Source organism: Symsagittifera roscoffensis, chromosome 7 (assembly GCF_963678635.1).
Source record: "Symsagittifera roscoffensis chromosome 7, txSymRosc1.1, whole genome shotgun sequence".
Lineage (NCBI taxonomy): Eukaryota > Metazoa > Xenacoelomorpha > Acoela > Convolutidae > Symsagittifera > Symsagittifera roscoffensis.
The window spans coordinates 1,485,855-1,501,389 of NC_087068.1; the positions used below are offsets into that span (position 1 = coordinate 1,485,855).

Genomic DNA, 15,535 nt, shown 5'->3' on the forward strand with positions numbered 1-15,535 from the left:
TTATGCTTTCCAGCTGGCTACCCTCCACAATTATGCCACTGACGCTTATTGAAATCAAATAAGGCGGCAAAAAGGAGGTTCAAAATTCACAAAAACAGCGACTTTTGAATAGACAAAATTCGAATGTAATAAGCTTAAGGCAACCACAAACTAAAGATGTAAAATTGGAAAGTTTACAGACAAACTGTGTGTAAAATAATCATTTCAACAATCTCGCAATAATATTAAATCTGGAATCGAATTCTAATTATTATATTGTTACATGAAACAAATAGCTTTTTTGGTTCAATTTGTGAATTAAATCATAACCAATTAAGTTGGAAAAGAGTCAATGCAGGCGAGTAAACAAAAAAATATTGACTTGTTTTTTGAAAAAAAAACTTTCGAATTTCCAAAAAAAAACAGATGGCCTTATAGCTCTTTTAATTTCTAGAACAATTTATGATTGCCAATTTTTTGATGAAATTAACCCAATTTGATAAAGCTGGATCAAAAGGTAAAATTTTTATTTCACTGGAAAATGTGATAATTAAATTCTATTTTCAAAATTAGAAGTCGATCAAGTTTCTCAAGACCTTTACACTTCCACTGTTTGATAATGGAAACTGCCTGCCTTTTAACAAAGAAAATGAACTGAACTTGAAAAGAAATCAAAAGTCAAACCACCAAAAATCAAATGTGACCGTGAGCAAACTTTAAGATTTTTTCCCAAAAAAAAACGAAGGAAAAAATCATTACGACCTATATAAGAGTCTGAACTAAGTTCATCAAATCTTATAAAGTATATACTGTGTTAACTTATTACAGCTAAAATATCAAAACATATGGTATTATATTGCCAATGCTGCCTCCTGCTGTAAAAGTACCCTAAAAGTAGCATTTTCACATTGGCAAAAATGCCACCAAAAGAAGTACATTTATTTGCTATTTTTTCGGAAAAAAATTGCATCGTACTATCACACTACGCTGCGCTTGTGCAAACATCAATTATACCTATTTAACTATTCAAAATAACTATTTAAATAATTTTTTTTTGCCATCTCATTTCCTCTATTCTTTTTTGCGCCCCACCCTTCCCATTCTGTATCGGTTATTGTTGGCCTGGATTCTTCTAGTGTTTACAATTTAAGTTTTCAAAAATCGGTTTCGGACTGGGATCAAGCTAACTAGAGAACTCTATTCAGCCGAAACAAAGAAAACGCCGCAACCGTTTTCTGATATTAATTTTAAAATACGAATACGTTTATACTGCATACAGTGAAAAACCAATACAACTAGCACCATTTCTCAGAGCGTGTCTGATATTGGGTTATGAAACTACGTTAAATTCAGCAGAAATGAAAGGCCAGCAGCTTACTCCTTAAATCTTCGATCGGTCAAAAAGGCAAAAAAACTTTTGGGAAAAATCTTCATAAAGGTATAAAAAGTGATCTCTTTCTACAATTGGAAACATTTTTCTTTGGTGGAAGTCCTCATTTTAAGTCTTGCCAATCGATCTCACTCCAATGAGTTAATGAAATCAGAATTTTTTTTAGAATACACATGCACGCCAAATGCTTTCGCTTTTGATTTTCACGGGCCATTGTAACCTAAATTCATTCACTAATTAGAGAGAGATGAGATGAAAAGACAAAAAATGAGGTTCCGCCAAACAGATCATTTTATTCATTCTTGTCATAAAAATGCCACTACAACTTTGAGACGCTCAACCTTTACAGGAATCAATTTCGATTTCGAGTCATAAGATCGTTTGCGAATGCCCGAAAAAAAACAGCGATGCTTATATGTTTCGGTATGTCGAACAAAAAACATGAACTGAATATATGGCTGGAAAAAAATTTGATAGCAATCAAAACTTAATTATCAAAAATTTTCAAATTTCCAAATGATGAATATTAGTGACATGATTTTATTAAATTCAAGTGTCAACATACTTAAAGAGTAACGCTACAATTTGGAATATAATATATTTAACTCTAGGAACGGATCAAAACACTATGAAATGGACAACTTTTGCCGCTCAGCGTGAACTTGATCGAAGCATTCTCGCATTTGTTGTGCTAGATCCGACTGCATTTTCACATTTTTAATCTTTCCATTGGATCTTTTGAAGTTGAAGCTGAAGCTTCCTTCGCTTTCGACCGACCAGTCATCAACCGTACTCCAAGTACATGTTACACATTCATAGTCCAGTTCTGTTCCGCTCTGGTCGCATATCTTCAGGTAAACTGCATTTTCATCCACGCTCAGTTTCAGCGGGTTCTCCTTTTGAACACTACTCGCACAGTGAGGAAACGTAACCACGTTATACGTAGGAACAGAGTGCAAAATATCAATAGTATCCGAGACATTCTTCAATTTAAACGACTCTGTTAGTTTCTGCCTCAAATCCTCGGACTCCACCGGTATGATGCCAGCCTTCAAATCTGCCTTTGCCTGGTGAAAAAGGAAGTTGGAAAAGGTCGGATGCTGATCGCTCAGCTCTTTCTCCAGCTTCCGAGAGAAAACACATTTACGCAGATACAGTTGCGAAGCAGCTTTACGCTTCACAGCTCCCATTTCTGTTTCATTCGGTAGACGAAGATAAAACTTCGTACTTGAATCGGAGTCTTGGAGAAAGAAAATTCCGAAATAGGGGGCTAACTTTTGAGAAGGAATTTTAAGAGAGTTCAGACATTTTTCCACAAGCTGGCCAATATCAGAACAGGACTCTGATAATATTTCCACTTTGCTCAGGTCTCCGGGCAGATTTGTGTAGACAGTTACAGGTCGATCACTTGGCTGTTTGGGTTTGCTTTCTGAAACAGGAACTGACAACGTCGAGCTTTCGTTCCGTTCTGTTACTCCATTCTGGGGTTTAATATAGTCGTTATGTGGTCTAAATAGAGAAGAACATTTGAGCGGATATAACTCTTTTTCACGCTGCAGATAACTTACCGTTTCGCTGTAAAAAAAACATTGCCAACAGACAGTTGGAAAAAGAGTCATTGAACGCTAGCAAAAAGAAAAACAACTGACTTGTTTTTGAAACTTCCGAAAATCAAAGAAAAAAGATACCCTTAAAAAACTTTGAATTTCTATAACAATTGATGACTGTCACTTTTTTTGATAAAATTAACCCAATTTGCAATTTGTGAAAACTGGATCAATAAGTATAATTTATATTTCGCTGGGAAATCTGAACCTTAAATTCCACTTTCGAAACTAGAAGTCGATCACATTTTTCGCGACCTTTACATTTGTGCTTCTCGATATTTGAGCCTGAACAAATTTTAAGAATTTTCCTAAAAAAACTTTAAAAAAATCATCAGCACCTTAATAAGAGTCTGAAATATGTTCGACTCTTAAAATTAGTGGAATGAATTGATTAAATTACAATTACAATTCCAATTCTTCTTAGCCAATCTTCCAGTCCGAAAAAAGACGACGCGAAATTGACCAGTTAAAATTTAGGGAACGGGTTTCGAATTCAAAAAATAAAGATTGACGCACTCCAAAGAATTAGGGCTGACGTGACTCTTCATGGGAACATCATCAACTGAGGAATTCGATTCGAGAGCCACGAACTCCTGCATGGCTTCAAATGCAGCAATGACCTTGACACTGATGACCTTCTGAAGGTAACTCTCTAAACCTCTTCTCCGCTGCTCAATTTGCTGTTCGTTCATTTGGAATGGCCACTTGCCAGGCAGCTTCGGGAATTTGAAGTCGACAAATTCCACTTTCAACGCATTGTGTAGATCGACAAACTCACTATAACGACGCGAGCATATAAACTGGTCGTCGTAGTGGATTTTGAACACGTAATATTTCTCTCCCGGAGTTACCACTAGTTCGAAAGAAGGAACCGATATTGGCCTGAAGCTCGTGTCTCCGTAGTCGTGGAAACCATCTGTTGTCAGGGCTTCATCAGTCGGTTCAAGTCGCTCATGGGTTTGGCGACTTACGCTAAAGCATACGCTATCATATTGAAATCAACCTGTTGATAAAACAACACCAGAAAATATCATCTCCAAAACCATGTACTATCTAATGTAACATTTATCTGACATCATCTAACATTTATAAAATGAACAAAATGATTAAAGAGAGGAGAGACAAAAGGTACAGTTAATGCCCACTAAAATTCTACCATTGAAAGAAAAGATATCATAAATATATCATTATTAATATCATTTTTTATTGAAAAAATACGTTTAGGAAATTTCCTAATTTTTTTATGGATCAAAGCTAAACGAATGCGTATGCAATTCAGATGCACTAGCAAAACTTCTCGCCATGTATACATTTAATCTACCGTTATGGTAATGGTTTAATATGTTCCACTAGTACTTGCAGGAACTTTCTTAAGCGAAATTACTTCTGCGGCTTTATATTGTCCCTGACCGATTTCCTATGGTTTACTCACTTATGATTGCGGTTCATAACCAAATTGGATTTTAAAAATTTTGGTTTAAAAAAATAGAAAAATTATCTAAATCAAGGGGTATGAATTTATCTTCTTCAAACATCTAAAAACAACTGTACTTGAATGAAAAAAAAAACTGCTGGTGTAAACGCTTCTGTGAAGTATTTTCTGGTTTCTGTGTCTATAAAGTTCCCCAGGTTACTACTTTATGGTCATTTACGCCTGAATTTTGTAATTCACTTTAAAAACTACTTGAGTCTAAAGAAACCAAATTTACAAAAATAATAATAACTTTTGAAAAATTGCGATTTCGCAATCATTCCAAAATTCAAGTTAATGAGAAATCCTAATTTACAAGTTATTTTTACACTAAAAGGTCAATACAACAATAAGTGTTTTTATTTTTCCTTTCGCAACTTTTTCTAATTACTTGAAAAAAGCACTATACCACTATTCATAAAATTTCCAATTTCCCAAAAAGAGAAAATAATTAGACAGCCAAAATAATACAACAGACAAGCAAAATTAAGGGGCAAACAGGCTCAATTGAAAGTTTTCTTTCATCAATTGAGCTTGTTTGCCACCCAAAATTTTAACAAAGAGAATTGCTCAAGCTTCATTTTTCAACAAGTTTCGAACTTTTCAAACAAGAGCGAAAATAATAAAAGAGTCATACGTTGCACGTTTTTTGGTCACAAAACCGATTTGATTGTTCATTGAAAATGGTTTACATTGAAAATGGTTCGTTACAACTTTGCTGGGAGAAACCAAATGATTGGAGCTATTAAATTTGAGGCAACTTTTGAAGAAGTTTCGCAACTTTTTCGATGCAAAAAATAAAGTTGAAAAAATTCGGAAAAAAAACAATTCTAACTGACACTGTTCTGACCGACCAGAGAAAGCCACAGATCATGAAAAAAAGACAACTTGTTAGATATTTTGGCTCGGACCCAATTTTGACTGCAGCCGGAAGCGGAATTTCAGTCAAAAACGGCTGCCCGGATTTTGCAAAAATATGGTTTTCGATATTTTAGGCCCCTAAAAACCAAATAATCTAAACGAAAAAATAGGGAAAATAGCCACCAGAACTTCGCGCTGGAATAGACAATAGAAGGAGGATCTTTACAGATATGAAAGTCGATTCTGCCTATATAACAATGATGGAACGCAATAAGCATAGATCGCTGAAAAAAAAAACTATGGCATGCGCTGTTATCACTGGAAATTTTCGAATGAATTTTGTCTTAATTGAAGGAAAATTGAAATAGTGCCATTTAAGCACCAGTACCCCAAAATTTGTAAGTTTCAACAAAACAACTTGCCTCCCCCATACTGCCTGACCCAGTAAACGATACTTGCAACGAAAACGATTTGAATTTTTCCCTGGCCTTCTGGTTCACCGGATTTATCTCCTATTGAGCATGCGTGGGACCAGCTGAAAATAACATAGCCAACAGACAGTTGGAAAAGGGTCAATTAAAGCATGTTGAAAGAAAAAATCAACTTTCAAATTTCAAAGAAAAAAATAGATGCCATCATAAATCTTTGAATTTCTAGAACAAATTATGACTAGCAGTTTTTTGAAAACACGATTTTGAAAAACCGATTTCAATAAGTCAAAGTTTTATTTCGCTAGGAAATCTGAAAATTGAAATTCACTTTCGAAATCCGAAGTCGATCACGTTTTTTGTGACCTTTACATTTTTGATGTTCGATAGTGGAGTTATCCTTCTTTTTTAACAAAGGAAATGAACTCAACTTACAAAGAAATCAAAAATCAAATCTCGAAGAACTATATCGGAGCCTGAACAAATTTTAAGACTTTTCCTGAATAAAAATCATCACAAACTATACAAAAGTCTGAACTACGTTCACCGACTCGTAAAAACTCGACCAATTCTATAAAATATTGAGCTAAAATCGGCACTCCAATATTCATGGCTGAAATTCCCGCAAAGTTCGATAACACTTACATTGATTCAATGCAGTCGAACTTATGGTTGCACATTGCAATCGTTCATTTCGACATCCTACCCGCTATTAGTAATCAAAAAACCAAAACGTAAGTTATTTATAAATTATTTTTAAAATATGTTTGCTTGCATTTAATGTTGTCCCTTAGTGTATTTGTGAAATGGGCGAGGATTCACAAAATCGCGTTTTAAAAACACCATGTATGTCAAGCACATCCCAATTCATAGAAAACTCAGTAAATTGCGGGAATTTTACAAAGAAATCAGATCATCTATCATCTTTGGAAAAAAACAGCGGCATTCAAATAAACGGACGGAGATGGCAGCTTCTCGGCTTATCTTGCAAAAAGGGAGAAGTTGTTACCCTGCAAAAGCCTGAACCGGCTATCTCCGCAAACATGCCGTCGCTAAATGAATCTAGAGCGCTTTGTGACTTTAAGTTTATCCACCTCATTCGCCTATAATGATCAGCATGACAATTCGTTTGAAGTTCGGTTCAAAAATGAAGATGAGACATCTGATATTTCGCTGAGTACCTATCCAAACAAACCTGACATTACCTCTCATGAAGCAACAAGCATGACAGTTCCTAAACGACAGTTCAGACGAAGAATGCAGAATTGAGGTCATCGTCTGTCCAGTGCTCGTGGCTGGCTGAATGCTTTGCCATCTCGAGCACTTTTCTTACTAATCGATGACGAAGAATCCAGAATTCTCGTGACAATACAGGTCTTGTGACAAAAAGAGAGTTCTTGTGGCAATACAGTTGATGCCCTCCAACCGTGACCGAAGTGGGATTCGAACGCATGACCCTGATGGCGTTCCTCTGGTCCCAAGGATCAACGGCATATTCTTGGCATGTGACTTCATGTGTGTCAACAGACTTGCAGGCTGAAACTGAAGGAATTTGCGAGAAATGAAGGACCGTCCGTAGCTGACTCTGCCGAGGACAGAAAGCGTACCAAATACGCAGCATTGGATGGGTCACATATTATCCAACTGTTGGAGTTGAAGCAAGTGGGGCATGGGCACAGGCACACTTCTTTGTACACGAATAACTCAGCATAACCGATGCGATTTCAAAGGAAAGGAAGTGAAACATATCTACGAAAAACTGGCCGTTAACTCTGAAGACCCGTTGCCGTTGAAAGTAATTTGAACGCTGAGCAAAGTATTTCACTCGTTTTCCATTAGAAAAACATTAGGCATTCCCTGATTCCATCAGATGCTTCTCAGACGGTTTTTACTTGTTTTTATTTCAGATACTTGTTTTTATCATTTTTGAAATAAATCCGTTCTCTGCATTTGATTTGAATTAGAAATGAAGCTTAATTGCCTCATCAAGAAAAACAGATTGAATCTATGCAATTATTAAGCATTTGACAGATGTGAATTATATTCCACCATCCTTGTAAATCCGCCGATGAAATAGTCAACTTTATTATCATATATTAGTGTGGGGCAAAAAAATTTGGCATTGCCTTGCACGAAAACTTCCTATCGGTTCATGTGCGAGAGAATAGTAGCGTTGCACGCACACACTTTTTGCATAAGACTAGATTTTCAATTTTATCTTTTACATTCGAAAGTTGACTCTAGAGGTCAGCATCGACAAACCAATCATTGCACCGTAGTCTAATCCCACACGAAATTTCCGTTTTGAGATCTGCCCTCAGTTAACAATAGCCCGGAAACCTATCAGCGCGTTGACAAGTGTAATGACTCACTGAGTCTGTTCGCTCGCTTGAACAACCTCAACTTGCACTTCGCCTGTTACGCAGTTGCACAACTCATCCCAAAATTAATTTCAGCGTACGTACTCTCGACTTCGCCTCTGTCGGCTTCCTCGTCATCTTTTAAGCAGCCAGAGCCCTGGCTCTAACTTTTGGGGTGCTGGCTCTGATTTTTTTGATCGTCGAAGCTTGCAAACTTCTATACCAGCTTCCAAAGGCGGCTTACGTCCTCATATCGCCTCCAAGAAAGCCGACCAGATAAGGACCGTCTTCGAGTGATTGACCCGACGCGCTGTATATACAGCCGCAAATGGCACTACCCTACCTACCCATACAGGGGTGCGCGAAAAACATCCTCTATCCTGGTTTTTAGTTTCGGATCTTTCTCAGTCGATCGGGTCGCTCCGTATATTAATTTTAATCCTTCTCCTCCGTACCCAAATTAACCCTAACCCTGGTGCCTGTACTTGCTCTCAATGCAAACAAAAAACTTTATTGGATCCACTAGAGCCACTTATTTTAATGGATCCACATTAGATAAAGCGGTCTTAAACAGCTCAATGAAGATTTTTACAGCCCCTCTTATACTGAATCTTATACACTGCCCCCTCCTGTGACAAACAATACTAACTTAACTGTCCAGCCCGAACAAAACCCCCTCCAACTAACTCCCATCTAATGATCACACCTCCCTTTGTAACCAATCAAATTCCAAATTTGCTTCAAGACTCAAACCTTCCTACTGCAACAAACCCCCCAATTAACCAAGCAAACCCCTTCTGTTCCAAGTTTCTGAACATTCTACAATTACATCCCAGGGAAAGCACCCAAAATTGCAGCCTCATAGTGTCAAGTGGTACCTCTTCCGAAACTAAACCAAGATCCTAAATGTTCAGACTCATATCGCCCTGTGTCGATTTTAAGCCGAGCAGTCATACTTAGAACCCTTGATCCTGCCAACCCCAACCAAATTTCTACCCAAAGCCGATCATCAATAAGGCTTTCGCCCGATGCAGTCCACCGCCACAGCACTTTCTACTGTTGAAGTTTTATCAGTGATGGTTTTAATCAACAAAGGCCCCCATAATAAGTCAGTCCTCGCCACACTTGATTTATCAAAAACTTTTGACATGTTCAGCCTTTGCACCCTCCTGGACCTCCTTTATGGCATCATCGTAGCCGAAAGCCTAACCAAGTTGTCAAACAACCTTAGTGGGCGTCAATCAAAAACTATGTTCACGGACGTTCTGTCACTATCAAGGATTGCTCGTAGAGGCGTCCCAAGGCTCAATCTTATCCCCGAAACTTTTTAATTGTTATGTCCATGACGCTCTTCTATCGCCCCCCTATCGTCCATCAGATGGTTCTCAGACGGTTTTTACTTGTTTTTATTTCAGGTACTTGTTTTTATCATTTGTGAATTCGTTGTGAATCCGCCGATGAAATGGTCTATTTTATTATCATATATTAGTGTGGGGCAAAAAAAGTTGACATTGCCTCGCGCGAAAACTTCCTATCGGTTCATGTGCGAGAGAATAGTAGCGTTGCACGCACAAACTTTTTTCATTATAGTAGATTTTCAATTTTATCTTTTACATTCTAAAGTTGACTCTAGAGGTCAGCATCGACAAACCAATCATTGCACCTTAGTCTAATCCCACACGAAATTTTTGTTTTGAGATCTGCCCTCAGTTAACAATAGCCCGGAAATCTATCAGCGCGTTGACAAGTGTAATGACTCACTGAGTCTGTTGGCTCGCTTGAACATCCTCAACTTGCACTTCGCCTGCTACGCAGTTGCACAACTCATCCCAAAATTCATTTCAGCGTACGTACTCTCGACTCCGCCTCTGTCGGCTTCCTCGTCATCTTTTAAGCAGCCAGTGCCCTGGCTCTAATTTTTGGGGTGCTGGCTCTGATTTTTTTGATCGTCGAAGCTTGCAAAATTCTATACCAGCTTCCAAAGGCGGCTTTCATCCTCATATCACCTCCAAGAAAGCCGACCAGATAAGGACCGTCTTCGAGTGATTGACCCGACGCGCTGTATACACAGCCGCAAATGGCACTACCCTACCCACCCATAGAGGGGTGCTCGAAAAACATCCTCTTTCCAATCACGCGTCGGGTCGAGTGATTGACCCGACGCGCTGTATATACAGCAGCAAATGGCACTACTCCACCCACCCATACAGGGGTGCGCGAAAAACATCCTCTTTCCTGGTTTTTAGTTTCGGATCTTTCTCAGTCGATCGGGTCGCTCCGTATATTAATTTTAATTCTTCTCCTCCGTACCCACATTAACCCTTACCCTGGTCCCTGTACTTGCTCTCAATGCAAACAAAAAACTTTATTGGATCCACTAGAGCCACTTGTTTTGTTGGATCCACTTTAGATAAAGCGGTCTTAAACAGCTCAATTAACCCTGGTCATTTAGCGGTCTTAACCCACATTAACCCTAACCCTGGTCCCTGTACTTGTTCTCAATGCACACAAAAAACTTTATTGGATCCACTAGAGCCACTTGTTTTGTTGGATCCACTTTAGATAAAGCGGTCTTAAACAGCTCAATGAAGATTTTTACAGCGCCTCTTATACTGAATCTTATACACTGCCCCCTCCTGTGACAAACAATACTAACTTTACTGGCCAGCCCGTAACAAAACCCCCTCCAACTAACTCCCACCTAATGATCACAACTCCCTTTGTAACCAATCAAATTCCAAATTTGCGTCAAAACTCAAACCTTCCTACTGCAACAAACCCCCCAATTAACCAAGCAAACCCCTTCTGTTCCAAGTTCCTGAACATTTTACAATTACATCCCAGGGAAAGCACCCAAAATTGCAGCCTCATAGTATGAATACTAAATAAACATCGCGATTTTTTACAAAACAAAGTTAAACTTGAAAAATCGAACTCCCTCAGTGGGTCTAAAAATTACAAATATTAGACAGGACCGTACTCCATAAATTAAACATAGTAGAGGACGGAAATTAGGAGGCGCAGTGGGTACTAGTAAAGGACAGCAACCAAAATCTCTGAATCACAAATTTCTAAATCCCGCCCGCTCTAGCTGCCCCGAAGACTTCAAAGCATCCATTTCAGCTTTTTTCGATTAAAACAGTATCGTCCTCGGTGACGCCATTCACCAGTATCCTCTTTGGTACTACAATATCCCCAAAGACCAACAGGGGGCGAGACGCGGAGCCAAAACTATTCAATCTAATTTCACTCCACTAAACAACCATCATCAAATTAGGCTCCCATGCGAAAGCAGCACGTCAGCATCATCCCCAGATTTTTCACCGGCATCACCGCTGATTTTACTAAATCTTAGATGTCAAACAATTTTAAAGCTTGGCTCGAACCATCTCACGATTTTAATTACCTTTCCAATCAAAAAAAGATAAGCCGTTCACTCCCCGCAAAACTTTTAATATATTTTAAAAGGCAGACTGGAAAAGTTAGTCCTATGAAATTTAGATTTAAGCGAAGAAACCAATGCAGCACGTAGTGAACGCCGCAGAACAGACCTGTCGTGACACGATACTTGCTGCAGCACTTCACCTGCAGGCCGGAATCGTTTCCTTAGTCCTATCCTCAATGAAAAAACTTGCTCAACAAAGTTATCAAATCAGAATTCTCAACCCATCCGACCCTCTTTAAGATGTTTCAAACAAAGACATGGCCAAAACTTCTAAAGACAAAGAAAAAAAATCACGAGCATTCCTCCGATTTTTTAATCACAAAACGTCATCCAGTAATTCTGGAAAATAGTCCGGTCCTTGAATGGCAGCAAGTTTTCGACAGGAAGCCACCCTATCAATTTAAATGATAGAAAACAATCTCGACCGGTTGAAATTGCAGAAGTTGAACGTGAATTACACTAAATTGAAAACACACAAGTGATAAAGGTCGTAGAGCAACTAAGAGAGAAGCTATTAAACTTAGCCTCGAAGGCTCACTGCGTTTTACCCTCCTAGAAAAAGAATATCAAAGCGAAAAAGCCCTTAAAAGCATTAAGACCTGACAGTCTATAAACAACCACCTTGAACATATCGGACCAATAGTAATAGCTTTTTAACAAACATTTTTCATCATTCTCACTCTCTGAAGAAAATTCCGCAAATTCGGAAAATATCTCGAGTGGTACCTCTTCCGAAACTAAACCAAGATCCTAAATGTTCTTACTGAACAGAAATCCTCAAATTTCGAGAAAAAAATCTTTAGTGGTACCCCTTCCGAAACCAAACAAAGATCTCAAAAGTTCAGACTCATATCGCCCTGTGTCGATTTTAAGCCGAGCAGTCATACTTAGAACCCTTGATCCTGCCAACCCCAACCAAATTTCTACCCAAAGCCGATCATCAATAAGGCTTTCGCCCGATGCAGTCCACCACCACGGCACTTTCTGCTGTTGAAGTTTTATCAGTGATGGTTTTAATCAACAACGGCCCCCATAATAAGTCAGTCCTCGCCACACTTGATTTATCAAAAACTTTTGACATATTCAGCCTTTGCACCCTCCTGGACCTCCTTTATCGCATCATCGTAGCCGAAAGCCTAACCAAGTTGTCAGACAACCTTAGTGGGCGTCAATCAAAAACTATGTTCACGGACGTTCTGTCACTATCAAGGATTGCTCGTAGAGGCGTCCCAAGGCTCAATCTTATCCCCGAAACTTTTTAATTGTTATGTCCATGACGCTCTTCTATCGCCCCCCTATCGTCCATCAGATGGTTCTCAGACGGTTTTTACTTGTTTTTATTTCAGGTACTTGTTTTTATCATTTGTGAATTCGTTGTGAATCCGCCGATGAAATGGTCTATTTTATTATCATATATTAGTGTGGGGCAAAAAAAGTTGACATTGCCTCGCGCGAAAACTTCCTATCGGTTCATGTGCGAGAGAATAGTAGCGTTGCACGCACAAACTTTTTTCATTATAGTAGATTTTCAATTTTATCTTTTACATTCTAAAGTTGACTCTAGAGGTCAGCATCGACAAACCAATCATTGCACCTTAGTCTAATCCCACACGAAATTTCTGTTTTGAGATCTGCCCTCAGTTAACAATTGCCCGGAAATCTATCAGCGCGTTGACAAGTGTAATGACTCACTGAGTCTGTTGGCTCGCTTGAACATCCTCAACTTGCACTTCGCCTGCTACGCAGTTGCACAACTCATCCAAAAATTCATTTCAGCGTACGTACTCTCGACTCCGCCTCTGTCGGCTTCCTCGTCATCTTTTAAGCAGCCAGTGCCCTGGCTCTAATTTTTGGGGTGCTGGCTCTGATTTTTTTGATCGAAGCTTGCAAAATTCTATACCAGCTTCCAAAGGCGGCTTTCGTCCTCATATCACCTCCAAGAAAGCCGACCAGATAAGGACCGTCTTCGAGTGATTGACCCGACGCGCTGTATAAAATTGACCCGACCCAAAATTTCGCAGAACATTGCAAGCGAACATCCGCAAAAGGCGCGCTCATGATATCGATCCTTAAGGCTTTATCAGGGAATTCATGGGGCCAGTCCAAATAACTTTCATGGTTGATTTTAAAGCTTTGGTACGAACAATTTTAGACCATTTGAGCTCTGTCTGGTCACACCCTGCCAGTGACTAATTCGAACGAATTGCATGCAGTTCAAAATGCTGCTCTCTGGAGAAAGTGAATTTTCAAATGTGGACCACCATCATCATCTGCTGGCGTCGCAGTTCGCCCTCAAAACTTTTGTTCCATCAAATCCGCTACTTTTTTTATCATCACCATCCTAAATCACCAGGGAACAATCACCCTTCGTTGCTTAACTTATACGCCCCTGAAAATGACACTATCCTTTCCGAAACTAATACCCTTACGCTTTTCAGAAAACTTTTGAACGTAGTTCTTTCAACTGTAACAATTTTACATTGCTTCAAAAGCAAATACACACTCAGAGAGTTAGACAGGCCATCTCTCAGATACACCACGCCCAAATGTTCTGCCCTTTAGACCACCTGAAATATCCCCCGACAAAGAATACCGCCTAGTTCCACCAGGAGAACCCTTTCACAGTTGGGATCTGGGTATAGTCCCTTCCTGAATACGTACCTCAACCGAATCGACCCCAACGTACCCCCAAACTGCCTATACTGTCCTTCCACACATACCACTCTTTATCTTACTAACTGTTCTCGGAACACCAATTTTTTAACCCCAATAGACTTGTGGCTTCGTCCGACTGAAGTTGCGACGTTTCTGGGCTGGGTTTGAGCATGCCGGACGCACCGTCTCGGGGCTAAAAACAACAACTAGATAACTTGCCACTCTTGCTCCTTCGACCTACCTCCTTTGAAGCGACCTACCCTCTTTCAATGCCTTCCCTTCAAAGGTCTCTTTCTATAGTCTCAACGTCATTATTGTTAACTTTGTTTTAAAATATTTATACGGTTTCTGATTTGATTGCTTTTTTTATGGATCAAGAACTTTCTTTTTCCACCTAGAAAAAGGGGAGGACGAGAAAACTGAAGTCCCGGCTATGAAAACACAAGACGATCACGCTGAAAACCGCCAAGAGCTAGATAGGGATTAAGATGAGAATCAATCTGCATGAAAGGAGGAGGAACAGGCGCCCATCGTCAGTAAACAAGAACCTCAATAGGACAGCGAAAAAATGAGAACAGGCTATAGAAAGTTCTTTAAAAAGATAACTTAGAATTGTAAGAAGCTTGATAAGGTTAACAACTGAATGCACTCACTGAGCTTACATTCGAGCTAATTTTCTTTAAAAAAAAAAAAAAAATGTTGGCCGAAAAAATTAGCTGTAACTTCTAAACCTCTTGATGGATATGCAGTGCATATTTGAAAATGAGGACAGATTTAATACTACCTGATTAGAGTCAGTTCGAGTTTAGGTCCCCCTCCCTTGATCAATTCTACAACATGACGATGCTCTGCGCCCTGGACATCAACCCCGTTTACAGCGATTATCCGATCACCCTTCTTCACTCCGGCTAAGTCTGCGGCACCATTTTGCATGACCATACTGACATGTTGCAAAGGGGGATAGAGGACTCCATTGATTGACTTCAGTTGACCTCCGGCGCTCACTTGACCTCGAACATTGAATCCGAACCCTGCGTCTCCTTTTTCAATAACAACATCACGTGGTCCACTTTCAACTTGCGGTAGAAACTCGGCCATTTATGCTCATTAGAAAATCTGGAAAATTATATATTTGTCGACAGGATACCAGGATGTTTTATGGAGTATTTCATTCCGCTATTCTTGTCACTAACAAAACAATCAAATGAAAAGTCAAAATTACAAGTGTTTGTTTTGTAATCCAAATACCTTACTTTCAGGAAAGTTTATTAGATAACCAAAAAGTAGAAGAGTTATATCGCCTCCTTCTCAATAGCTTCAAAAACTCTTTTCCTTAATG

General features: G+C 39.1%; 2 protein-coding genes across 2 annotated transcripts in view; one reads left to right on the plus strand and one right to left on the minus strand.

Annotated features, from left to right (window-relative positions):
• LOC134851326 (potassium voltage-gated channel subfamily H member 7-like) overlaps positions 1 to 15,535 on the plus strand; it is a 415,470-nt gene that overhangs the window by 313,547 nt on the left and 86,388 nt on the right. The gene's annotated exons all lie outside the window — the stretch shown is intronic.
• LOC134851042 (sorting nexin-27-like) lies at positions 1,870 to 15,340 on the minus strand. Its single transcript, XM_063866923.1, has 3 exons — positions 14,981 to 15,340; positions 3,493 to 3,948; positions 1,870 to 2,878 (listed from the first exon to the last, which is right to left on the minus strand). The coding sequence occupies exons 1-3, from the start codon at positions 15,292 to 15,294 to the stop codon at positions 1,996 to 1,998; spliced, it is 1,653 nt and encodes a 550-aa protein (XP_063722993.1). The 5' UTR covers positions 15,295 to 15,340; the 3' UTR covers positions 1,870 to 1,995.